At 44.4% G+C, this 25,680-nt stretch overlaps 2 protein-coding genes across 11 annotated transcripts in view; both read right to left on the minus strand.

The window, feature by feature from the left end:
* Window positions 1-1,763: 1,763 nt before the first annotated feature.
* RCE1 (Ras converting CAAX endopeptidase 1) lies at window positions 1,764-4,978 on the minus strand. Of its 4 annotated transcripts, none has more exons than XM_031018582.2 (8): window positions 4,704-4,925; window positions 4,464-4,566; window positions 4,281-4,364; window positions 3,950-4,028; window positions 3,261-3,428; window positions 3,061-3,132; window positions 2,727-2,844; window positions 1,764-2,432 (listed from the first exon to the last, which is right to left on the minus strand). In XM_031018582.2, the coding sequence occupies exons 1-8, from the start codon at window positions 4,886-4,888 to the stop codon at window positions 1,973-1,975; spliced, it is 1,269 nt and encodes a 422-aa protein (XP_030874442.2). In that variant the 5' UTR covers window positions 4,889-4,925; the 3' UTR covers window positions 1,764-1,972. The 4 variants fall into 4 exon arrangements, with proteins under 4 accessions (XP_030874442.2, XP_030874443.2, XP_006747744.1 ...); XM_031018583.2 differs by having other exon boundaries at window positions 4,281-4,360; window positions 4,704-4,736; XM_006747681.3 differs by having other exon boundaries at window positions 2,017-2,432; window positions 2,727-2,789.
* Window positions 4,979-5,039: 61 nt separating this feature from the next.
* The window catches only part of TOP6BL (TOP6B like initiator of meiotic double strand breaks), a 98,198-nt gene continuing 77,557 nt past the window's right edge, over window positions 5,040-25,680 (minus strand). For 4 of the 7 annotated variants that reach the window (XM_081797712.1, XM_081797715.1, XM_081797711.1 and 1 more), the window contains 5 exons: window positions 25,332-25,442; window positions 23,478-23,576; window positions 9,319-9,394; window positions 5,292-5,479; window positions 5,040-5,194 (listed from right to left, as the gene is read on the minus strand). In XM_081797712.1, coding sequence (XP_081653838.1) covers window positions 5,129-5,194; window positions 5,292-5,479; window positions 9,319-9,394; window positions 23,478-23,576; window positions 25,332-25,442 — 540 coding nt within the window. In that variant the 3' untranslated portion in view covers window positions 5,040-5,128. The remainder of the gene's footprint in view (window positions 5,195-5,291; window positions 5,480-9,318; window positions 9,395-23,477; window positions 23,577-25,331; window positions 25,443-25,680) is intronic. The other 3 variants (XM_081797713.1, XM_081797714.1, XM_081797716.1) reach the window with 3 other exon arrangements.

The raw sequence follows: 25,680 nt of genomic DNA on the forward strand, positions 1-25,680 counted from the left end.
CTCCCGGCCGGGTCCTGTGCAGCACTGCCCCCCACCCCCACCCCAGCGCCACTCAGCAGAGGGACCGGCCTGCCTGCTGGGACTCCCCATGGCAGGGGCAGGTCAGTTGTATCTTCCTCCTTGGAGGGGAGGGAGAATAGTGTTGGTTTCAGGCGCTTACATGCATCCCAAACAGGAGTAGTTGTACTGAGAACTTGGGTAGAGGGGTGCTGTTCTAAGCACTGAACACCCATTAACGCAGTGACTCGATCACCCGTTTTATGTAAAGGGAAATGGAGTCCTAGGAAGGTTAAATAACTCGTCTAGGACCCCAGAGCTGGTAGGAGGCAGAGGGTTCACACCCAAGCTGTCAGTGGACTTGCTTCCCAACCACACTGCTTTACTTGCTAAACCCTGGGCCAGCCTCCCACCCCATCAGTCGAGGACTGCATGCAAACAAACAGACGCCAACTTCTAGGAGGTGGGCAAAACCCTTGGATGTGGGAACCTGTGGGTGAGGACTTAGTGGGAGGTTAGGGGTACTGGATTCAGTCTCCGGATCTAAGCCTGCCCATTCCCATAACCAAGCCCTCAGGAGAATCCCTCACCCGCAGGGGGACAGCAACCCTGCATGCGTCACTGCACTGCTGCCCACCCCCAGCCCCCACAGGGAGGGGAAGTGGGGGCGCCAGGCAATTCCCAAGCAGGAGCATGAGGAAGGGGTAGAGCACGGCCCAGATCTCCCAGTCTCCAGGGGACCAGGCAGGCAGCACACCCCCAGCACCACAACCTAACTTGGGGGGCAGTTTTGGGTTTCCTCCTCTTTGGACCCCAAGATCCCAAAGGTACACTCTAAAACAGGGCCGTGCTCGCCCCCCTCTGGCTCCCCAGCAGCTGCTACACAGGCCAGAAGACAGGAAAGCTCTCCACAGCAAGGTAGGTGTGTGACTGTCATGACGACCTTTTAGATCCAGGTGAATGTAGTGTAGTCACAGCCAAACTGGGGGTGCCCTGGGGAGTGACCGCACACCCATTTCCTTTCAACCACCAGCCTCAGGGGACAGGACTTGGGACCACCTCTTTCAGTCTAGAGCGAGACCTCAAAGTATGATACTCTTTTAAAAGTTAAAGTCCCAGGGGCAAGGGAATGAAAACCATTCAAAAAAACAAGAAGGGCAGGTAGAACACTAGAAAGTTCTAAGAAAGAACCCTGAGTTCCACTGTTGCTCAGCAGGGTCCTTGGTGCTCTCCGGGCTGCAGTCCTTGTTCTGAGTTCCTCCAGGGACCAGACTAACCACACAGTGGCAGAGGCCAAGCCAGAAAAGCCTCTACTCCCAGGTGACTCTGAGCTGGTTCCTCTCCCATTTGAAACCTGTTTATTCTCCCTTGTGTAATGTGAGGCTGGTAGACTTTGAGGAGGTCCTGGTGGAAAGCCTACAATCGACCCTCTACCCTCTCAGGGGACACAGGTTGGAGGCTCCATCACTGGGGTCAGGGCCCTGGGTTCCATTCCCTGATCCTGGGAGCCAGGAGGCCCTAGGTTGAGCCGAGTTCACGTGTGGCACCTGCAGTCCCAGGTCCACCTGTGCTAGGACTTGGGGCATGGCTGAGAAAGGAAGCTGCAGACCCAAGGCATCCAGAGGACCCCATCCTGTCCTTTACTTCAGGGAATTGTGCCTACCAGGCTGAACTGCCCAGAGGTTAGTGTTCAAAGTAGCCAAGAAAGGTGGTGGGCACACTCAAAAGACCCCAAATAGATTGATTTCCAAAGGTCCAAGGCCATGTTACCCAAGTTAAATCTCTTTAATATCTCAATACAAAGTCCTGATGCAAAAAGACAATGAGAAAACCCTGGGAAGTTGGGGGGAGGGATTTTGTAAATTCCACCCCCGAGCAGCTTTTCAGAGGCAGATGGGGGCAGAGGAGCTCAGAAAAGCAGCAGTCCAAAGTGAGGAAGGGAGTGCACGGTTCCTGGGACCTGCCCCTTGTCCCCTCACTCCCAGCTGTTCCTCAACCTCCTTTGGAGAGGAGCTGCACCCTTTGGATATCTGCTCCTTTCTCTTGGTCCCTGGGATTCAACTAGCTCTGGCTTCAATCCCCTACAAAAATTCCTGAGATCTCGGGGACCCCAGCCAGCTCCTCCCCTGCAGTACCCCTTGGTGGGGAGGGGCTGGGGAGCCCGTGAGAGTTCATCGGAGCATGGGTCAGGAGCATGGGTCAGGAGCACAGGGGAGCCTCTGAGTCCCCTGCCCGCTCCAAAAGCACACAAAGGGGAAGGCTGCCGTAGAGCTTGGGGTCCGTGAGGGGCTGGAGCAGAAGCAGGAAGAGTCCCACACCCAGAGCATAGCCTGCCAGCAGGGGCCGCCTCTGCGGATGCTCCAGGGCTGCACACACGGCAGGAAAGCCCATGTAATTGCAGAAGGAGTGGCAAAGAACCGGCCCAATCAGGTGTCCTAGGGAGGGGAGAGAGAGCAGCTTTTGGAGCATCCGCACCCCTTCCAGGGCTAATCACCCACATCCCTGAAATAGGACATCAGTGACCACCCACACACACCACACAGCCTCTGCTCTCTTCCACCTCTCAGACCTCACCAGACTGAAAGCCCTAGCTCTGCCAGTCTCAGACCACAGTGGAAGAAACTTGCCACTCCTACAACAAACAGCATTCCCATTCTCCCACCCACTCCTGTGGGCCCCTGAGCCCCTGGGGGGGGGGGGGGGAGACCCGTGAGAGACTGAGGACCAACCTGTTCGGATGAAGAGGAAAGCAGTGTAGGCACCGAAGACAGCTGTGTAGGAGAACTGGAACGCTGGAGACGGGGAGGCCTCGAGTGACCACACCTGCATGCTCTTCCTGCCCCAGCACTGCACAACCATCAGCCAGAGACATCCCCTTCCCCCTGAGGGCAGTGGCTGCCTGCCCCAGGACCTATGGCTGTCTTCTACACCCCAACTCCCATGGCAAGGGGCCCTTCCAATACTACAGCCCCCTGTTCCCAAGTCTTCCTCCAGAACGGCTATCAGGGACACCCTTACACACCCCAACCCAGGATTGCCCCAGGCAAGCTTTCTAGGACTCACCTGCAGACAAAAAGATGCTCCCCACGCTGCTCTGGCGGAAACGAAGCTGCTCAAAAATGTGGTGAAAATGGGCTGGGAGGAAGGCAAGAACTAGGTCACATTCCTCTACAACTGCCTTATAGGCCGCGCCCCTGCTCCAAACCCCATTTTTGGCTCTCATGCTGGGAACATCTCAACAGGACCAGGTTAGACAAACTCACCAACTCCAAAGAAGAGTGGGCAGGTGAACACGGCAGGGCCCAGGCCAGTGCATGGTGCTAACATGGGCAGCATGCAGGCCCGGAATACCAGTTCTTCTGTCAGGGGTGCAATCACTTGGTTCCGCAGCCAACGCATGTCTGTGAGGCAGCGGGCCCAGGAGCGAGGGGCTAGGGAGGGGATTCAGGACCAAGAATTAGTGACTAGCTATTGAACAAAGAGATCCTAGAGGCCCCAAAGGCCCCCCTCCCACAACCTCTCCCTGGCCAAACTCAGATTAGGCATCAATACTCCTGAGAACAGTAAGAGTCAAGCTTTATCATCACACCCAGCACAAAACAATGTTTCAAGAGGACTGCAAGGAAAGGTATTGGTAGCTGAGGCAGAATATCCTGGTTGTAAATTCTGGAAACATCAAAATCAGAACTCAAAACCAGCTCTGATTTGAAGCAGCCAAATGTTAGAACGATGTTCTTCAATCCACACAAAGTACTGTTGCAGCTTCCTAGGGGACTCCCTGGATGTCAGAAACCAACTCTTAAGGCCATCTGCTACATGTTCCCATTTTACTGATAAGGAAACAGGTATCTCCTACATCTCGTGTCCAAGTCCTACCATAAGCCCACCTACTCCCTTTCTCACTGAGCTGGGCTGCCTGTGCCTACTTTTTCCCTCAGCCTTAAGGACTCACCTAAGACAACCTTCAATCCATCTGCCAGATCACATGGGCAATCCATAGAGAGCTGCATCAGTGGGCCCAGGAAAAGGATCTGGGGACAGAAAAACGAGCGATCAAAGGAAAGGTTTAAACCATAATCCACTACCCTTGCTCAAAAAAGACCTCATGAGACTTCAAGCCTCCTGTTCTCAGCCAGGATTTCCCACCCATGCATACCCGAGGGCCAAGGACCATCTCACAATTTCTGCGGCCCATCAATCAAAATACGGACACAATGAAGAAAAAAAGGCCACGGAAAGGAACATCATGCTAAAAACGAGAGAAAAATAAAACGAGCACTCACCATGGTCAGCAGCAGGGGTAGCAGTGCTGCTGGGAAAATGCCCTCCAGCCTGAAGCCCATCAGGGTGAGCAGGGATGTGCCTGGCTGAGCCACAGGAAAGGAGGCATCAGTCTTGCTCTCTCCCCGCTAAAGACCCCAGAGATCCTCCCCTTCTTGCCCTCTGCCCCGCCTCCTCCTTCGCACCTGGATGCCTGTGAGTTCTCTCCAGAGTAGCACGCAGAGGGGCGAGAGACTGGACACCACCAAGACGCTAGTGAAACGCCGCTTGATGACGGCAGGATGGTCCCTACGGAGGGAGCAGTAAGTTCTGGGGGCCCACAGCCGCCTCTGGATAGCGCGGCCCCGCCCCCGGTTCGCCCAAGCTCCGCCCACAGCCCTGCCTCGCGGAGGCGCGGGTTCCGGCCGCGCGCGCAGCCCCCGCACCTGGGCAGCTCACTCTTCCAGACGTAGAGGCTGCCCACATAGGAGCAGGCAAGGCTAAGACAGGAGAACACTGACACCCAGCAGCACAGCCCAGGGCCTGGACCGCCCAGAGCCGCCGACTCGGGCTGCCGCTCCGGCCGCGATACCGACAGCAAGCGCAGCCCATCCCCGCCCAGCGCCGCCATCGCGCCCGGACCCGCGGCGCGCACCAGTGACGCGATCCCGCCGGCGCTCGACCCGCGCGTGCCGGAAACGCGGACGACGTCATCCGGCAGCGCGGGCGCCCCGCCCTGACCCCGCCCCCAACACTGAAGCAGAGGCGGCGCGCGCCGAGCAAGTTTATTGAACAACAGACAGCACGCGGCGCCAACAGCTGCCGGGGAGTCGTGGAAGGACGGGGTTGGGGGCGGGTGGGACTCCCCAGCTTAGGGCTCAGGGCCGGGACTCAGCCACTCGGATAGATTGGAGACCTCCTGCTGCCAGAGCGAGTCCTGCGGGAGGAAAGGGAGCCCGGAGTGAGGACCCTTCGACAGCGGCCGTCTCCGCCTTCCCGGTGCGCCCTCCCCTGCCCGGCCCTCGCCCGGTTACCTCCAGGCCGCCCCCGGGGCTCCCCCTGCTCCCGCTAGGCGTCGGGGAGGGCCCTGTGGGCTTCGTGCGGCACGCGGCAGCCTCTGACGGGCTCCGGGTACTGGCAGAGTGGAAGGCCCGCGTCTCCTCTATGCCCTGCCGGAGGCAGCCCCTCTTGAGCCTCCTGTTTTCCACTTGCCCGCTGGTCCCTAGGCGAAAACAAGCCCATTTTTGCGCCTACGGCCCGTGCTAGAAAGACCCTTGGGGCAGAAGAAAGGGGGGAACTGGTCCCGGCTCTTCTTGCCGTCCCACCTCAAATTCCTTTCAGTCAGGTCCAGATCAAAACGCAGCTCCGGGCCTTAAGGCTGAGGCAGCAGAATGGTTTCAGTCCTCACTTGGGGCTCACGCCCACTCATTCACTGCACACAGATTTCTCATGGAGTCCAGCTCCTCCCTCCCTGACAAGCTGTGATTCCCCCTGCCCGAAAGCCAGCCTCACCTCTCCCTTCGTAGCTCACAGTACGTTGAGCAGTGCCCATTGACTGATGGACTTGTGCAAATTTAAAGTGAGTTTGTACCCATAGATTCCTTCTGAGCAGGTCCTGAGAATGTAGCTCAATGAGCTGTTTCTGGGTGAGGCTCACAAATGCTAGGAGGAATGCATAAGTGTGTACAAAGCCCAGGGACAGAACACAGAAAGAGGCTGCTAATCATCCCTAGAGGTGAAGAAAGTTTCCCTGAGATGTCTGAGCTGGGTTTTTAAAGGATGAAGAGAAATATGCCAGACCAACAAGGGAAAGGAAAGGAATTCCAGGTGGAAAGATGCAAATACCCAAAGACATTAATTAGTATCCCACATAAAATGCAAAATGGTGGGGGGCGTCTAGGAGATGAATCTGAAAGGGTTAGTAGGAATCAGAGAAGACTAAGAAATGGATTTTTATCTGTAGAAAATAGGCAGTGAAGAATTTTAATAAGCACTGGAGATGTATTGTTAATTTTGTATTTTAGATTATTGTCAGGTGTGGCTTAGAGTCAAACTAGAAACAGGAAGACCTTGGGGTGTCTGGGTGGTGCAATTGGTTAAGCATCTGACTCTTGGTTTCGGCTCAGGTCGTGATCTCAGGGTCATGAGGTGGAGCCCCACATGGGGTTCTGTGCTCAGCGTGGAGTCTGCTTAAGACTCTCCCTCTCCCCCTACCCCCTGGTGCATGCAGGCACGTGTTCTCTCGCTTTCTCAAATAAATAAATCTTAAAAAAAAAAAAAAAGGAACATGAAGACCTCAAGAGCCCCAGAGAGTGAAGGCAGCAGGAATGGATGGAGGCACCACCAGGTTAAGAAGTATATCCATGAGGCCAAACCAACAGGCCTTGGTGAGAGATTAGGTGTGATACAGGAGAATGAGTGGCATCTTGAATGAATCTCATTTCAGATGTGAAAAACTGGATGGGTAGTGGTGCTATTAATCCTGACAGAGGGGGGCGCCTGGAGGCTCAGTCATTTGAGTGTCTGCCTTTGGCTCAGGTCGTTGGGATCGAGTCCCGCATTGGGCTCCCTGTTTTGACGGGGAGTCTGCTTCTCCCTCTGCCCCTCCCCCCTGCTTGTGCTCTCTCACCCTCCCTCTCTCATAAAAAAAATCCTGACAGGTAGGACCATGCGACCTCCACATGGAGCTGCTTAGTGAGCAGATAAATCTCCCATCTGGCACTCAAGAGAGGCCTGGGCTAGTCACGCCAACTGGAAAGTCTTGAGCTCCAGAGGCAAGGTTCAATGCCTGGGATGGAAGAGAGCAGCTAGGGAAGGGGCAATATAAGCACCGTTTAGGGGGTGGCCAAAGGAAGCTGGCTGAAGAGAAAGATCAGAGGGGAGATGAGGTGAGTCACAGTCTTTTAGTGCTGAATTCTGTAAATAGTTCAGGCACAGTAAAGATAAATGTACAATTTGGTACTTATGAAGTCTTCCCAAACAAGAGACCTTGCAGTGCAGACGCCACAAAGAAAGCAAGTGCCCTGGGTTAGAATTAGAGAATGGGAGGAAGAAAGGGAGAGGGTACAGCTTGCTTTTTTGAGAACCCTGGCTGAGATGTGATGGAGAGAAAGAGAAGTTGTTCCAGATCATGGGAGATTTTTTTAAGTACTGAGAGATTGCTCTGCTGAGGGGAGAGAACTCAGAAGAGAAACTAAAGGTGCAGAGGTGGTAGCTGATGCAAGTAGGTTCTGAGAAAGCAGTAGGGCTAATGCCACCCCTGAGCCTAGCAGGGATGGGGCCCCATGCTGAGAGTTTGGGCACTAAGTGTGAAGTAGGATGCTAAGTCAGTAGGCAGAAGCTGGGTAGACATTTTAAAGAGTGGAGTAGCAACTGACAAGAAGGCCAGGAAGACGACATAAAGGACTGATAGCTAAGGGCTACCCAGTGAATAGACCGTGGATATATGGTGGCATCATCCAAATTTCAGTGATTTTCTTTAGCAGAACTGCCCACGTGGGACATAGGATTGATGGTGACTAGAGCTGCAGCTTTATCAAGCAGAGAAGCTCACCCAGCCTTCCAGAGGGTTGCACCGGATTACATATACCTAGATTTTAAGGCTTATATTGCACAGTGGAAAAAGCATAGACTGAGCCTGGCTTGTCTCTTGTGAAATGGGACCAATGCTGCCCATGCCAAAGGGGATCACTGTCAGAGTGGTCACTGTGGGAAAGTCCAGCATCCCCCTGGGTCCACAGAAGGTGCTGGATAAAATGTTAATTTCTCCCTTCTAAAGAAAGGAAGAAATTCCTTTTTTACTCTTTTCACTGTATAAATACTGAATTGTATCCATTCTTTTAAATCTCCAAATCTATATTTATATAAATAGATTCTTTGCTTTATACAAGCCTTCACTGCAGGGTTCTCAGTAGCAACAGCCCCCACAACATTGCAAACAAGGCTCAACTGATAGAATGATTCAGGAGCACCTCTTAGGTCTAAGTCTGGACAACATGCAGCATGTTGTAGTTGTGACCTTGGAAAGAGGAATTTTACCAACAAAGTATAGGTGCTAAAGTCAGTCCCCAAATTCCCTCAAGCCCAGGTACTGTTTTGACAGTGCATTCCTACTAGTCTTGGCTCTTGGGGACAGACTGGAGCCAGGCTACCTAGCTTTGAATTCTGGCTCTCCCATTTACTACCTGTGTGACCTTCAGTAATTTTACTGACATATCTGTAAAATGGGAATAGTAACACTACCTCAGAGGATTGTTTTGAGAATTAAGAGCATTAACGCATTTTAAAGCTCAGAATCGGGGTGCCTGGGTGGCTCAGTCAGTTAAGCGTCTGACTCTTGATTTCGGCTCAGGTCATGATCTCAGTGTTGTGAGATGGAGCCTGCATTGGGCTCTGCGCTCAGCGGGAGTCTGCTTAAGTTTCTCTCTCTTCCTCTGCCCCTCCCCCCGTGCCTGCTACCCCTTCCCCTAAATCAATCAATCAATCAATCAATCTTTAAAAAAACCATTAAAACCTCAGAATAGAGCCTGGCACCTGCACTATCAGGCTCAGGCACCAGTGGCTACGGTGATTTCCAGCCATACACACATCCTCTGCCACTGCTGGATCTGAAGGCTGTGTAAGTGTTGGAGGGAAGGGGGGGAAACAACCAGTATAATCATATCACACACAACTCCCCAAAACATACATCAAGGTTGAGGTGTTCTGCACCCAGGAGTAATCTCTAGAGCCCCAAACAGAGCAGTAACCAAAACCAGGAGAGCTGCATTATCAGCACTAATGATCAAGAAAAGACACAAAGGGATGAACTGGATTCAGGGCCCTGCCCCTCCATGTACAACGATCTTTAACTGCACAAACTTTATGAGGAATTTCTAGTTCTATCATACCAGCTTTAGGGAGAGAATGCCCCCTGCTGCCCCAGAACACCCCTAGTGGCAGTGGGAGCCAACCAAATCCCAGGATTTTGCTGTGGTGGAAGATGCAGTTTGAAAGCTTGAAGTCAACATTTTTAACTTCTCAGCTTTGGTCCTGGGCTCACCTGAAAAGCTGAAACCTTACCTGCAAGGAGTTCCAGGCTGCTGTTCTCATGTGCATCCTCTGTGCTCTGCTCTGCATTTTTCTCTGGGAGCAGCTGCTTTAAAAATCAGAAGTACTAAGTGAGTTTTGCAGGAACATGAAAAAGCCCCAATGAGACAAGTGTGCCTGGTGGCTGTGTTGACCTCACAGGGCTGTCTCCCCTCACCTAGAACTCCCTCGTACTTGTTTCTGGCTCATGTGAGTCCCCGACCCAGCTCCAATCAAAGCTTCCTTCTGTCAGAGCCTTTGCAACCCATTCCAGGCACTCCAGGCATTTCCTTCCTCCTCCGAATTCTGGTCACCTGCTTACCATCTGCCTCTCTCCTTGGGCTCTGAAGATGCACTGCCTGCCCTTGTTTATCATTTTTGTTTGTGTGTTTTACACATTATTTTTTAAAAAGATTTTATTTATTTATTTAGGTATGTAGAGAGTACACACAAGTGGGTGGAAGGGTAGAGGGAGAGAGAGAATCGTAAGCAGGCTCCATGCCCAGCCCGGAGCCCGACGCAGGGTTCAATCTCACGACCCTGAGATCAAGACCTGAGCCAAAATCAAGAGTCAAACGATTGAGCCCCCCAGGTGCCCTATTTTCCACACTTTAAATTCCTTGAAAGGTAAGGTTCATTGTGCCTGCATCCCTTTACAGCTAGCATAGTGTACCTTGCACAGGTTAAGTGCTCAACATGTAACTGCCTGAGGTCAAACCTGGGAGGCCACAGGGCACATTCTGTGGTCCTCTGTAGCCTTTCAAAGCCTTGCCACACTTGATTTGGACAGAGAAACGAAAGTTCTTACTAAAATAAGAACCCAATCCTCCTAGCTTCTTGTTTTTCAAGAATACAAGTACATAAAAATAGACCTCCTCTTCACGAAAATTAAAAACTTTTGTGCTTCAAAGGGTGCTATAATGCGAAAACTCAACCCACAAGAATGGGAGAAAATATTTACAAATCATATCTGATAAGGGTGTTGTATTTAAAATAAAGAACTCTTATAATTCAACAGTAAAATAACAGCCTAATTAAAAATGGGTTTGGGGCACTTGGGTGGCTCAGTCGGTTAAGCGTCTGCCTTCAGCTCAGGTCATGATGCCAGGGTTTTGGCATCAAGCCCCACACTGCATCAGGCTCTCTGCTCAGCAGAGAGCCTGCTTCTCCCTCTCCCTCTGCCTGCCACTCTGCCTACTTGTGCTCTCTCTCTCTGTGTCAAATAAGTAAATAAAATCTTTTTTTAAAAAATGGGTTTGATAGGGGCGCCTGGGTGGCTCAGTCGTTAAGCGTCTGCCAGGGTCCTGGGATCAAGCCCCATATTGGGCTCCCTGCTCCGCGGGAAGCCTGCTTCTCCCTCTCCCACTCTCCCTGCTTGTGTTCCCTCTCTCCCTTTGTCTCTCTGTCAAATAAATAAAATCTTTAAAAAAAAAAATGGGTTTGATAGATTTAGAGACCTTTCTCCAAAGAAGAGATACAAATGGCCAACAAACCCATGAAAAGATGCTCAACATCATTATTCATTAGGGAAATGCAAATCAAAACCACTATGAGACACTTTACACCCAGTAGGATGGTGGTGGTAGTAACAACAACAACAGTAATAATAGACAATACTCGGGAGAATGTGGAAAAATTGGAACCATTATACATTGCTGGTGGGAAAGTAAAATGGCCAGTTTGGAAAATAATTTGAAAGTTCCTCAAAAAATTAAACATAGTGGGGCATCTGGCTGGCTCAGTCAGTAAAGCGTGTGACTCTTGATCTCAGGGTTGTGAGTTCGAGCCCCATGTTGGGTGTAGAGATTACTTAAAGGTAAAATCTTTAAAAAAGAAAAAAAAAGTTAAACACAGAGTTACCATATAACCCAGCAATTCTACTACGAGATATATAACCAAGAGAATTACAAACATATGTCCACCCATAAATGTTCACAGTATTATTCATAATCACCAAAAGTGCAAGTAACACAAATGTCCATCAACTGATGTACAGAAAAAATGTGGTATATCCATACAAAAGGGTATTATTCAACCATAAAAAGGAAACACTGTCACATGTTACAACACGGATGAATCTTAAAAACATTATGCTTAGCGAAAGAAGCCAAAGGCTACCTATTATGTGATTCCATTTACATGAAATACCCAGTATAGTCAAATCCATGGAGACAGAAAGTAGACTGGTGGTTGCCAGAGGATGGGAGGAGGGGAACTGGGACTGAGTACAAATAGGTACAGGGTTTCTTTTTGGCCTGATGGAGATATTGTGGAATTTAGTGGTGACTGTTGCACAACACAGTGAATATATTTAAAGCCACTGAATCCTACAATTTAAAATGGTATGTGAATTGTAACTCAAAAAGTACTCTTATCATGTATTATTTACTAAATCAAGTTTCAACGTCTAAGTACATTCCAAGGAACACAGAAGGGTAAAGATGGCCCTGATGGTGTGAAAAAAAGAAAATCTCATGTAATAGACAAACCTTTCTCCTATCCTGAAACTGGCATCACCAAGGAAATACCCACACTCAGATTTAAAGCTCTCAGCCTTAGATGAATCTTGCATACCCTTCATTCATCATCAATCCCCCCAGATGAGACAGCCCAATCTCTGGGATACACCTCCTTGGATTTAACACTGTGAGACATTTGATTCTGGTCTACCCCCCACCCCCAGAAAACAATACCTTTCCTAACAAAACTACTTCCCTGTTACTGCTCTTATTTATTATGGGTTTATGTTCTCAGCTGCTACACACATCTGTGACACTAGCCCTGGAGAACTACTTTGTCTATTCCTTCATGGCCCACGTCCTTTGTGCCAACACCCCTAAATATTCACTCCAGGCATGGCCTTTTCCTATTCTATAAAACTCTAAATACATATTCTCTCATTTCTTCTACTTCTCCATAAACTATGTAATAGCCATAGATTGTTTTACTCTATATTATTCAAGAGTTCAGCCATTCTACTTTATCTGTTTAAAAGTGGAAACTGGGGCGCCTGGGTGGTTCAGACAGTTAAGCGTCTGCCTTCGGTTCGGGTCATGGTCCCAGGGTCCTGGGATCAAGCCCCGCATCGGGCTCTCTGCTGAGTGGGGAGCCTGCTTCTCCCTCTCCCTCCGCCTGCGGCTTTCCCTGCTTGTTCACCCTGTCAAAAATAAATAAAATCTTTAAAAAAATAAAATAAAATAAAAGTGGAAACTGAGGGACTGGTCCAGGGGTAAAAGAATTTGACCAATCATCATTGATCTTGCAGTTTTTAGCTGAAGCCATTGGGTGCCACTCTTGTGCCACTAACAAGTTATTTATCACTAAAAGGACATCACCAGAGGGAAACAGTAATAATCTTGAGTGCAGAAGCAGAGGTTCTGCTCATGAGTGCCTCTGATCACTCATCTTCCCTGGGCTATATGGTGTGGAACATTCCTGTACCAGTCCTATGTGGTAACAATGTTACTAGGCTTTGGAACAAGGAGACCTCAGTGCAAAGCCTAGCCTTGACATTTGCTCACTATGGGATCCTGAGCAAATTAGGAAAGTTCTCTAACCAGTCTCTCCATCTATAAAATGGGAAAACTACAACCTATTTGTAGGATTTTTGATATTAAAGTGGAAATCTTGGCACAGATTAAGGATTCAATGAATGTTCCTTCCTTCCAAGATCTACGACCTTGAGTTCACTACCCATCTGCTAAATTAATTGGGCTATGAATGGCCCTGAGGCTATGAGCTATCACTATGGCAACAGAATGGGGCAAAAGAGGTGAGATCATTTCCTTTTGCAATCTCACTAGGATATCAGAGAGGCCCAAGCAAAAGGTCTTCACAGGATGAAACATTTCTAGATCCCACCCATATATCCTAGGTCCTATGATAACGACACATGCCTTACCCTGAACCCATCCCTAGAAATCTGAAGGTGTGGATGGCTATAGTGAATGGAACAGTGGCTCCCAAAAAGGTATGTCCGAGTCTTTACCCCCAGAACCTGTAAATGTGACCTTATTTGGAAAAAAAAGTTCTTTTCAAAAGTAATTAAGGATCTCAAGACAAGATCATCATGGATTTAGAGTAGGCCATAAATCCAATGACAGGTGTCCTTATAAAAGACGCAGAGGGAAATTTGAGAGACACAGGAGAAAGGCCATGTATTGAAGATGGAGGCAGAGACTGGAGTGTTGTGCCAAGGAACACCTGGAGCCACCAGAAGCTGGTAGGGGAATGGGAAAGATTCTTAGAGCCTTTAGAGGGAGCATAGTTCTCCTAAAACCTTGATTTCAGACTTCTTTTTTATTATTTTTTTAAATAGGCTCCATGCTGGGCTTGAGATCAAGACCTGAAGTGCGATCAGACTCCAAAGCCTAACCAACTTAGCCACCCACGTGCCCCTGATTTTAGACTTCTGGACTCCAGAACCATGAGATAATAAATTTTTGGTTTTTAAACCATGAAGTTTGTGGAAATTAGTTTGTTCAAGTTGTGGGCAACAGATTTCCAAGTTGGAGGGAAACCAGCAAGAGTATTTGCAGTGAACTAGTTGAAGGGAATGGCAGATGCATTCCAAGGAATGGCTTCCTAGAAGGTACATAAAAGGTGTGGTGAAGGGAGCATTTATAGGGATTTCACTCCCATCCTCTAGCCTTTCTAACTATAAAGCAGAGGAGGATAAGCAAATTGATAAGATGCTGTGATCCTTGGGTGTCTAGGCACCTAAACTTCTCCATCTAATCAGGCAAAGAAGTAGCAGAAGTGCAAAAGGACCTATTATTTTGTCAGAAACAGTATCTGTAATTTTTTATAGCAACTTTATTGGAATATAACTTACATAAACTGCATTTATATAAAATGTACAATTAGGTAAGTTTGGGCATATATACGTATTTGTGAAACCATCACCCAATCAAGATAATGAACACATCCATCACCTTCAAAAGTATCCTCTGACCTTCATAATCATTCCCTCCAACTCTTATACCTCCTATCTTTAAGCAACCACTAATCTGTAAGTAAAGATTAGTTGGCATTTTGAAAATTTTTATATAAATGCAATCAAACAGTATGTACTTTTGTATTTAAGGCTTTTCTTTTTCCTGGATGCTATCATACCTGATCCAATATTTCAAGGTTTTTCATTCAGCATGGCTATTTAGAGATTCACTCATGCTATTGTGTATATCAACAGTTCATTCCTTTTATTGCCAAGTAATATTCCATTGAATGAACCATTTACTTATCCATTTACCTGTTGACACTGGGTTGTTTCCAGTTTGGGGTTACATGACAGAGGTGCCATGAACATTAGTATATAAATTTTTGTGTGGACATATGTTTTCATTTCTCTTGGATTAATACTTAGAGGAGCAGAATGGCTGGATATGATGTATATATTTAACTATTTAAGAAACTGCCAAAATGTTCTCCAGAGTGATTGTACCACTTTTTATTCCTACAAATAGGGTATAAGAGTTCCAGTTCTTCCACATCCTTGCCAATACCTGGTATGGTCAGTCTTTTCATTCCAGATAGGTGTGAAACTGTGCTTCTAACTTGCATTTTCCCTAATGACTAATGTTAAGCATCTTTCTCGTATGTTTATTTGCTGTTTGTGTATCTTCTTTTGTGAAATGTGTGTTCAAATCTTGTGCCCATTTTATTTTATTTTTTTTTAAAGATTTATTTATTTATTTGAGAGAGCGAGAATGAGAGAGAGTACATGAGAGGGGGGAGGGTCAGAGGGAGAAGCAGGCTCCTCCCTGAGCAGGGAGCCTGATGCGGGACTCGATCCCGGGACTCCAGGATCATGACCTGAGCTGAAGGCAGTCGCTTAACCAACTGAGCCACCCAGGCGCCCTTGTGCCCATTTTAAAAAGTGGGTTTTCTTATGCTTAAGTTTTGAGAGTTTTAAAATAGTCTCAATATTAAGGTGAGGTTTTTAACTATAAATTCAATCTCTTTAATAGACACAGGTATAATAGACCAGGTATATAGAGCTATTTCTTCTTTTTTTTAAGATTCTATTTATTTGAGAGAGAGAGAGAGAGAGCACGCGTGCACATGAGCAGGGAGAAGGAGCGGGAAGGGGCAGAGGGAGAGGGAGAAGCAGACTCCCCACTGAGCAGGGAGCCTGATGAAGGCTCTGGGATCATGACCTGAGCTGAAGGCAGATGCCTAACCGACTGAGCCACCCAGGTGCCCCAAGAGCTATTTCTTCTTGAGTGAACTTTAGTAATTTCTGTCCTTCAAGGAATTTGTCCGTTTAATCTAAGTTGTCAAATTTCCTGATATGATATTTAACATTTAACATATGGTAACATTTAACATTGTTTATAATAGTCCCTGATAGCATCCTTTTATTTTTATTTTTTTTAAGATTTTGTTTATTTGCAAGAGAGAGAATGAGAAACAGAGAGCATGAGAGGGAGGAGGGTCAGAGGGAGAAGCAGACTCCCTGCTGAGCAGGGAGCCCGATGTGGGACTCGATCCCGGGACTCCAGGATCATGACCTGAGCCGAAGGCAGTCACTTAACCAACTGAGCCACCCAGGCGCCCCCTGATAGTCCTTTTAATATCTGATTGTCACTTCTCTAATTCCTAATAGTAGAAATTTGTATCTTCTATCTTTTATCCTGATTCGTCTGGCTAAATGTTTATCAATTTTATTAATCCTCTCAGGGCATCTGGGTGACTCAGTCGTTAAGCATCTGTCTTTGGCTCAAGTCATGATCCTAGGCTCCTGGGATCGAGCCCCGCATCGGGCTCCCTGCTCAGCGGGAAGCCTGCTTCTCCCTCTCCCTCTCCCCCTGCTTGTGTTCCCTCTCTCGCTATCTTTCTCTGTCAAATAAAGAAATAAAATCTTGAAAAAAAATTTTTATTAATCCTCTCAATGAACCACCTTTAAGTTTCATTGATTTTTCCCTACTGCTTTTCTGTTTTCTATTTTACTGACTTCCACTCTGACTTTATTATTTCTTTTTTTAAGATTTTATTTATTTAGGGGCACCTGGGTGGCTCAGTCGTTAAGCGTCTGCCTTCGGCTCAGGTCATGAACCCAGGTCCTGGGGTCGAGCCCCGCATCGGGCTCCCTGCTCAGCCAGGAACCTGCTTCTCCCTCTCCCACTCTCCCTGCTTGTGTTTCCTCTCTAGCTGTCTCTGTCAAATAAATAAATCTTTAAAAAAAAAAAAAAGATTTTATTTATTTATTTGACAGAGAGAGACAGCGAGAGAGGGGACACAAGCAGAGGGAGTATGAGAGGGAGAAGCAGGCTTCCCACGGAGCAGGGAGCCCGATGAGGGGCTCAATCCCAGGACCCTGGGATCATGACCTGAGCCGAAGGTAGACGCTTAACGACTGAGCCACCCAGGCGCCCCATGACTTTATTATTTAATTTCTTCTGTTTAATTTGTGTTTAATTTGCTCTTCTTGTTCTAGTTTAAGTTGAAAGCTGAGATCATTGATTTGGGACCTTTTCCTTTCCTAACACAGGCATTTTTCTCTCTAAGTACTGCTTTAGAGATAGCTCACAGATTTTGATAATTTGCATTTCTTTTTAAATTAAAATATTTTTCTAATTTCTCTTTTGATTCTGTGTTTGACACATGGGTTATTTATAAGTGTTATTTAATTTCCAAATATTTGGAATTTTCTAAATATCTTTCTGTCATTGATTTTACTTAAATCCTACTGTGGTCAAAAACATACTTTATATGGGGCGCTTGAGCGGCTCAGTCATTAAGCGTCTGCCTTTGGTTCAGGTCATGATCCCAGAGTCCTGGGATCAAGCCCCATATCGAGCCCCATATCGGGCTCCCTGCTCTGCAGGAAGCCTGCTTCTCCTTCACCCACTCCCCCTGCTTGTGTTCCTGCTCTCGCTGTGTCTCTCTCTGTTAAATAAATAAATAAAATCTTTTTAAAAAATACTTTATATGACTTGAATTCTTTTAAGTTTATTGAGATGTATTTGATGGCTCAGAATATTGTCTATCTTGTTAAATGTCCCTTTTGTTCTTGAGAAGAATATTCTGCTGTGGTTGGGCAGGGTGTTTTATGAATGTCACTTAGGTCTAGTTAATTCATAGTGTTACTTAAGATTTCCATAGACTTACTGATTTTCTGTCTATTGTTCTATCAATTGTTAACAGAAGTATGTTGAAATTTCCAAATATAATTGTGGATTTGTCTATTTCTCCTTACAATTCTATTAGTTTTCTTCATTTATTTTATTTTATTATTTTTTTTTTAAAGATTTTATTTATTTATTTGACAGAGAGACACAGTGAGAGAGGGAACACAAGCAGGGGGAGTGGGAGAGGGAGGAGCAGGCCCCCCACTGAGCAGGGAGCCTGATGTGGGGCTCGATCCCAGGACCCTGGGGTCATGACCTGAGCCGAAGGCAGACGCTTAACGACTGAGCCACCCAGGCGCCCCTTCTTCATTTATTTTAAAGTTCTCTCAAAAGTTTCATGAATGGGGGCACCTGGGTGGCTCAGTCAGTTAAGCATCTGCCTTCAGCTCAGGTCGTGATCTCAGGGTCCTGGGATCAAACCCCGCATCGGGCTCCCTGCTCAGTGGGGAGTCTGCTTGTCCCTCTCCTTCTGCTCCTCCCCTCCACTCATGCTCTCTCTCTCAAATAAATAAAATCTTAAAAAAAAAACCCACTTTATTAAAAAAAAAGTTTCATGAATATTTGGGGCTATTATCTTCATTACACTGTACTCACTGTATGGAATTCATCATTATGAAATGACCCTCTTTATCCCTAGTAAGACTGTTTGCTCTGAAATCTACTTTATAGCCTCTTCAGTGTTTTTTATTTTTATTTTTTTTATTTATTTGACAGAGAGAGACACAGCGAGAGAGGGAACACAAGCAGAGAGAGTGTGAGAGGGAGAAGCAGGCTTCCCGCGGAGCAGGGAGCCCGATGTGGGGCTCGATCCCAGGACTCTGGGATCACGACCTGAGCTGAAGGTAGATGCTTAACGACTGAGCCACCCAGGCGCCCCATCAGTGTTTTTTTTTGATTTTGTTTTGTTTTAAGTAATCTCTACACCCAACATGGGGCTCAAATTTACAATCCTGAGATCAAGAGTTACATGCTCTACCAGCTGAGCCAGACAGGTGCTCCTCTTCAGTGCTCTTTTTATTAGTGATATAATATATATCTTAAACATGGTATATCTTTTTCTATCCTTTTACATGGTCTATTTCTGTCTTTATTTTTTATTTTTTTAAAAATTTTATTTATTTATTTGACACAGAGAGAGAGAGGAATCACAAGTAGGCAGAGTGGCAGGGAGCGGCAGAGGGAGAAGCAGGCTCCCCGCTGAGCAAGGAGCCTGATGTGGGACTCGATCCCAGGACCCTGGGATCATGACCTGAGCTTAAGGCAGACGCTTAACGACTGAGCGACCCAGGCGGCCCTATTTCTGTCTTTATTTTAAAGTGGATTCTTATAGGCAGCATATAGTTCTCTTGCTTTATTCAATCTAACAATCTCTGCCTTTTAATGTAAATAGTTGTAAAGACCATTTACATTTAATACGATAATTGATATGGCTGAGTTTAAATATATCATCTTGCTAACTGCTTTCTATTTGTCTCATCTGTACTTTGTTCTCTTTACTTCTTCTTCCTCTTTTTCTGCCCTCTTTTTGATTATTTTTAAAAACAGACTTTATTTCTTAGACCAGTTTTAAGTTTATAGCAAAACTGAGCAAAAGGTACAGAGATTTCTCATATGCTCTCTGCCCCACATATGTATAGCCTCTCCCATTATCAACATCCCCCATCAGAGTGGTACATTTGTTACAAATGATAAACCTACACTGACATATCATTATCATTCAAAGTCCATAGTTTACATTAGGGATTACTCTTAGTATTGTACATTCTATGGCTCTGGACAAATGTATAGTGACATGTACACACCATTACAGAATCATAAAGAGTAGTTTCACTGCCCTAAAAGTCCTCTGTGCTTTGTATATTAATTCCTCCTTTCCCTTTAACTCCTGGAAATCACTGATCTTTTTACTGTCTCCATAGTTTTGCCTTTTCCTGAATGTCATATGCTTGGAATCATATAGTATGTAACCTTTTCATATTGACTTCTTTTATTTAATAATATGCCTTTAAGCTTCCTCCATGTGTTTTCATGGCTTGATGGCTCATTTCTTCTTAGTGTAAAATAATATTCCATTGTCTGGATGTGCCACAGTTCATTTATCCATTCACCGGCTGAAGGACATCTTGGTTGCTGCCAAGTTTTAGCAATTATTAAGAAAGCTGCTATAAACATCTCTGTGCAGGTTTCTATCTGAATCTAAGTTTTAACTCCTTTGGATAAATACCAAGGAGCATAATTATTGGGTCACATGGTAAAGAGTATGTTTAGTTTTTTAAGAAACTACCAAACTGCCTTCCAAAGCAGTTGTATCATCTTGCATTCCCACCAGCAATGAATGAGAGTTCCTATTGTTCCACATCCTTGCCTCTCCCATTATAGTATTTGGTGTTATTAGTGTTCTGGATTTTGGTGATCGTAATAGGTATGTAGGGATATCTCACTGTTTTAATTTGCATTTCCCTGATGACATATGATGTGGAGCATCTTTTCATGTCCTTATTTGCCATCTTGTGTCTTCTTTGGTGAGGTGTCTGTTAAGGTTTTTGGCCTGTTTTAAAATTTTTTTAATTGTGAGTTTTAAAAGTTCTTTGTATATTTTGGATAACAGTCTTTTAACCTTATGTGTCTTTTGCAATTATTTTTTCCCAGTCTGTGGCTTGTCTTCTCATTCTCTGGAGGGCTGAATATTTTTTACGACTCCATTTTATCTCCTTTCTTGGCTCAATAGTTGCAACTCCTTGTTGTATTATTTTGATGGTTCCCTTCATCTTTAACTTACCAGTCTACCTTCAAGTAATATTATACCACTCCACATACAGTATAAGTCCTTACAACAGTATATTTCCATTTTTCTCCTCCTGGTTTTGTGCTATTGTCATACAGTTTACTTCACCATAGGTTATAAACCTCACAATACATTATTACTATTTTTGTTTTTAAAAGTTAATTATGTTTTGGGGCACCTGGGTGGCTCAGTCGTTAAGCGTCTGCCTTCAGCTCGGGTCATGATCCCAGGGTCCTGGGATTGAGCCCCACATTGGGCTCCCTGCTTGGCAGGAAGCCTGCTTCTCCCTCTCCCACTCCCCCTGCTTATGTTCCCTCTCTCGCTGTCTCTCTGTCAAATAAACTCTAAAAAAAAAAAAAAAAAGTTAATTATGTTTTAAAGAGATTAGTAAGAAAAAAGTCTTTATATTTATCCATGTAGTCGCCATTTTCAGTACTCTTCATTTCTTTGTGTAGATTCAGGTTTCCAGCTGGTATCACTTTTCTTCTACTTGAAGGACTTCCTTTACATTTCTCATCTGATAATGAATTCTTTCAACTCCTGTATGTCAGAAAAAGTCCTTATTTCATCTTTCTTTTTTAAAAGATATTTTTGTTAGGTAAAGAATCCTAGGTTGAAGGCTTTTTCTTCAGTACTATAAAGATGTTGCTCCGTTTTCTTCTAGCTTATACTGTTTCTGATGAGAAATGTTCTGTAATGTTTATCTCTGTTTCGTTGTAAATAAGCTTTCCCCACCTGTTTGCTTTTAAGATTTTCTCTTTACCAATGGTTTTAACCAATTTAATTATGATGTGTCTTGGTGTAGTTTTGTTTCTTGGGCTTGGTGTTTCTTAAGATTCTTAGATCTGTTGGATTTGTAGATTCCATTAAATTTGGAAAAATTTCAGCCATTTTTCGCTCAGATATATTTTCTGCCTCCACTTCTTCTTCAGATTCCCCAATTACACATATATTTAGGCTACCTGAAGCTGTCCCATAACTCACAGATGTTCTATGTTTTATTATTATTTGTAAAGAAATCTCACCCTTTTAATTAACTAATTTATTTTTGAGGGAGAGCTTGCACGTGTATGAGTGGTGGGGTGAGTGGAGTGGGGAGGGGTGGGAGGGAGAAGGAATTTTTTTTTTAACAGATTAAGTTATTTTATGTTATTTATTTATTTTTATTATGTTTAGTTAGCTAACATATAGTACATCATTAGTTTGTGATGGAGAGAATCTTAACCAGACTCCATGCTGAGCATGGAGCCCAATGAAGGACTCAATCTTATGACCCTGACATCACTACCTGAGTCAAGATCAAGAGTCAGATGCTTAACTGACTGAGCCAAACAGCTGCCCCTACTGTTGTTGTTGTTGTTATTATTATTATTATTTTAAATCTCTGTGTTTCATTTCAGATAGTTTCTACTGCTATGTGTTTCTCCTTAAGTGTCCAATGTGCCATTTGTACTATTCAGTGTAATTTCCACCTTGGAGACATCATAGTTTTCATCTTTACAGTTCATTTTGGGTCTTTTTTATACCTTCCACACTCTACTTAATATGTTCAGTCTTTCCTCTAGCTTCCTGAACATATGGAATACATTATAATAATAAATCTTTTAATGTCTTTGTCTACTAATTCTATCTTCTGTGTCAGTTCTGCATCAGTTTTGATTCAATGATTGATTGATCAACTGACTTGGGTTTTCTCTTCATTGTGGGTTGAATATTCCTGCTTCTCACCATGCCTGTTAATTCTGATTGGATGCAAGGCACTGTGAATATTACCGTGATGGGCGCTGGTTATTTCTAATAGTCCTATAAATATTCGTGACCTTTGTTCTGTGATGCTATTGAATTACTTGGAAACAATTTGATTCCTCTACGTCTTGCTTCTGCTTTTAAGCTTTGTTAGGCAGGACCAGGGGAGTGTTTATTAGGCAGAGGTTTAATTTTTCTCCATTTCCAAGGCAAATCCCTTCTTAGTATTCTACATGATGTTCCATAAATTATAAGGCTTTCTTCTCTGGTTGATGGAAATATGCACTATTCCTGGCCCCGTGTAAACTCTGCCTATTATTCGCTTTAATCCTTCTAGTCGGTTCTTTACCTGAATAGTTTCTTCACAAGAATGAGCTGATTCATTCTCATCTGAATAAAAGAGAAGGAACCCTGCAGATTCCCAGAATTCTCTCTCTATGGAGCTCTCTCTTTTCTGGTACTCTACCCTGAAAACTTTAGCTGCCTTGGCATCCTGGAACTCCCAGGTTCATCTATTCAACTCAGGGAGACCACTAGGCTTTGCTTAGATACCTTCTCCTTGTTCAATGGCCTCTGTACTTTCTCTAGGCAGTATGTTAGGGTAATCCTAGGGCTCACTTCACTTCATTTATTTTCCATGTCTCAGGAAAGACTATTCTATTCATTGATGCCCAATGTCTTGAGAACCATTGTTTTATATGTTGTGTCTGGATTTTTGTTATTTCAGTCAGGAGAGTAAATCTAGTTCCTGTCACTCCATCTTGGCCAGAAGCCACTGTATAATAATATCACCCGTGATCTCCTTTATTTTCTCATATTATCCTTTAGTTCCACAAAAGCCAGTCCTACCGATTGGAGCAAAGAGAGCCAGAGAGTGGGCTTTACTTGGAACACCATTATCAGCTATACCTGGAATCTGGAGATCTAGAGAATTTCCCAGCTACGATTCTTTCACTCATTAGAGGAGTCTGTCACAAAACCAGATGAAGTTGTTTGAGCTCCTTGAGGGTGGAGACCCCAACTAATGCAATTCTCTATCTCCAGCATCCAGAAAGGTGAATAAAGTATGGTTTTGATTAGACAAAACTAAACATAAATACTCCACTGTATCATCACCATTGTAATGGTAGCTATGTGCTCAGCACTCTACATACATTATTTTATTCAAACCTCACAACAATCATTTTAGGTATGCATCATTTCTATTTTATTGATAAAGAAACTAAGGCTTAGAAAGATTAAATAGCTTTCACAATACTACATAACTAGTTAGTGGCAGAAATGGAATTTGAGCAACATCTAGCCATGCTCTTGATCTCTGTGTAATACTATATTCTATAAAGTTTTCCTAAACCATAGGCTTCCTTGCTGAAAGCTAACCTCAGATTGTGCAAACTAAAGTACCTGCACCTAACTACCCTGTATTCAGAGTTCCCACACATCAATATGGAAGATTTCCACCAAAGTACTGATTATTACTTTATACTTACCTGCTTCATCTCACATGAGCAGTAGGGAAGAAATCGGTGCCGGGTGATCTCATGAAATGATTTATGCAGTTTGGTCCCAAACTCTTGAGTGTCAGCTGCCTAAAATGGGTCAGAGATGAAACATGCTGAATTCCAGTACTGGCAACCAAAAGGAAGGTACCCACAGGATATGGGAAGAGGATGAGACAAACAGGAAGGCAAACCACTGACATCCCTCATGTTATGTTAGGAGTATCCTTAACTCCTATGGATACAGGAGTAGAGAGAAGGCCTGGGATACATGGCATGAGATAGGTAGTTGTGGCTCCTAGGTCTTCCAATTTCTGTTACCTAAGCAAGATCTTTCACACAAGGCCTTTGTTCTCCTATCTCTATAGGAAATACATATCCCAGAGATCTATCTGTTCATAAAGGGGTTATATAAACTGCTTTCCTCTAAAACAAGTTCCAGGAGAGCAGAGGTTCCACTATATTCAACTAAGGCTGATATAAGAACTTCCCCTCAGATAAGGCTTTTAGGGAAGAAAGGAAGAAGATAATAGCATCCATAAGGAATGGGTAATAACCTCTATATTTTAGTAGAATTGCAGGATATTAGAGTTAAAGGGGACAAGAGTAATCACCTAATACACTAACTTTATAGATGAGAAAACTAAAATCCAAAAAGAAGTGACCCACCTAAGATCTCATGGCTTATTAATACAAAAGTTAGGGCTGACCTTAGGATTGCCAATGTAGCATTCTTCTCATTACCCTGTGCTATCCACATGACCCAGAAAGCTGAAGCTGTAGGATGCACTAGATTATAAAGGTGTTATACTCTTAGACCTAGTAAATCCACTTATAGAAATTTATTCTAGGAAATAATTCAGAAGAAGCAAGATATCACACAGAGGTATTAACTGAAATACTATCTATATTGGCAAAAAGAATATAAGCAACTTAAATGCCTCTCATTAAGGGAATGGTTTATTAAATTAGATTAAACCAATGGAGTAGAACTGGGTAACTGATACAAATTTTAAAACAGCTGAAATGGGGAAATGTCAAATTATATATGAATATAGAATTCTTCAGTTACAACTATACAATATAACTTGAGAAAATATGCAAAAATTTTTAAATACAGTGATAAATATTATTAGCTATTATTTTAAATTTTGAATGTATTACACTATTTTTTCAAGAAAAAAGTACAAAAAAAATAAAGCAACAGACATGGAATGAATGGGTCACCCCACTGATAATACCAATTGGTCAGCACACATTCCTAAAAGGAAAGAAACTAACATTTATTCAGAACCTACCACGTGCTATGCATGTTCACACTTAGCCCTCACCCTCGTAATAACCTTCTGACGTACTATTATTTTTTCCAATTTATAGATGAAGCTCAGAAAAATTAAGTACAGGCCTTAGTCCACATAGCCAGTAAGTAAATGAGCCAAGAACTGAACTCAGGTCTCTGATTTCAATTGTTACACTATTCCATACTGCCAAATATGTGTAATACTTAAGGCTACTCAGTTATTTCCAATGTTTTCTGTCACCATGAGGTAACAAAACATTCTTCAATAAGAAACTGGGAATCACTGTCTAGTCTTAGCTCTAACTGTAACTAGCTATGTGACCTAAAGCAAGTAGAAATTTTAGATAACTTATTTTCTCATTTATAAAATAGTACACATGTAACTATCCATTCAATAAATATTTCTTAAAACACCACAGGCCTGTGGTGTTTTAGTAGGGTAAAATGAAATAATGTTTCTAAAAGCTCTGTACATAATACTACATTAGGAAGTAGAATGTCATTAAAACCCTGGCACTTTTAAGCAGCCCCAATCTCCTACTAACTTGAAGGGCACCGAGACAGATCTTTCGGAAGTTACTGCTGGTGCTTCCAGTCACGATACTCATTATGGAATTCACAGCCACTGAGAGTGAGACCTGCAATTTCTGATGATCCTAAGAACATAATAAGGAGAGATGGCAGTTTATAATAATCCCAAGCTGCTGGTTCAGAGAATCCCAAAGGAATCAAAGATTTCAGTAACAGCAGGATTTCAACAACTCTTCCCCCTCCATAAACAATACTTACTGAGATCATGCCATATAAAGGACACTTAGGGATTGAAAAATGTTCTCCTCTTTTACAGAGATGACTTATTGACACAGACACATTCAGAAAAGATAAGCCATGAGA

Source organism: Leptonychotes weddellii, chromosome 11, assembly GCF_054177405.1.
Source record: "Leptonychotes weddellii isolate Sample4059 chromosome 11, ASM5417740v2, whole genome shotgun sequence".
Classification (NCBI taxonomy): Eukaryota; Metazoa; Chordata; class Mammalia; order Carnivora; family Phocidae; genus Leptonychotes; species Leptonychotes weddellii.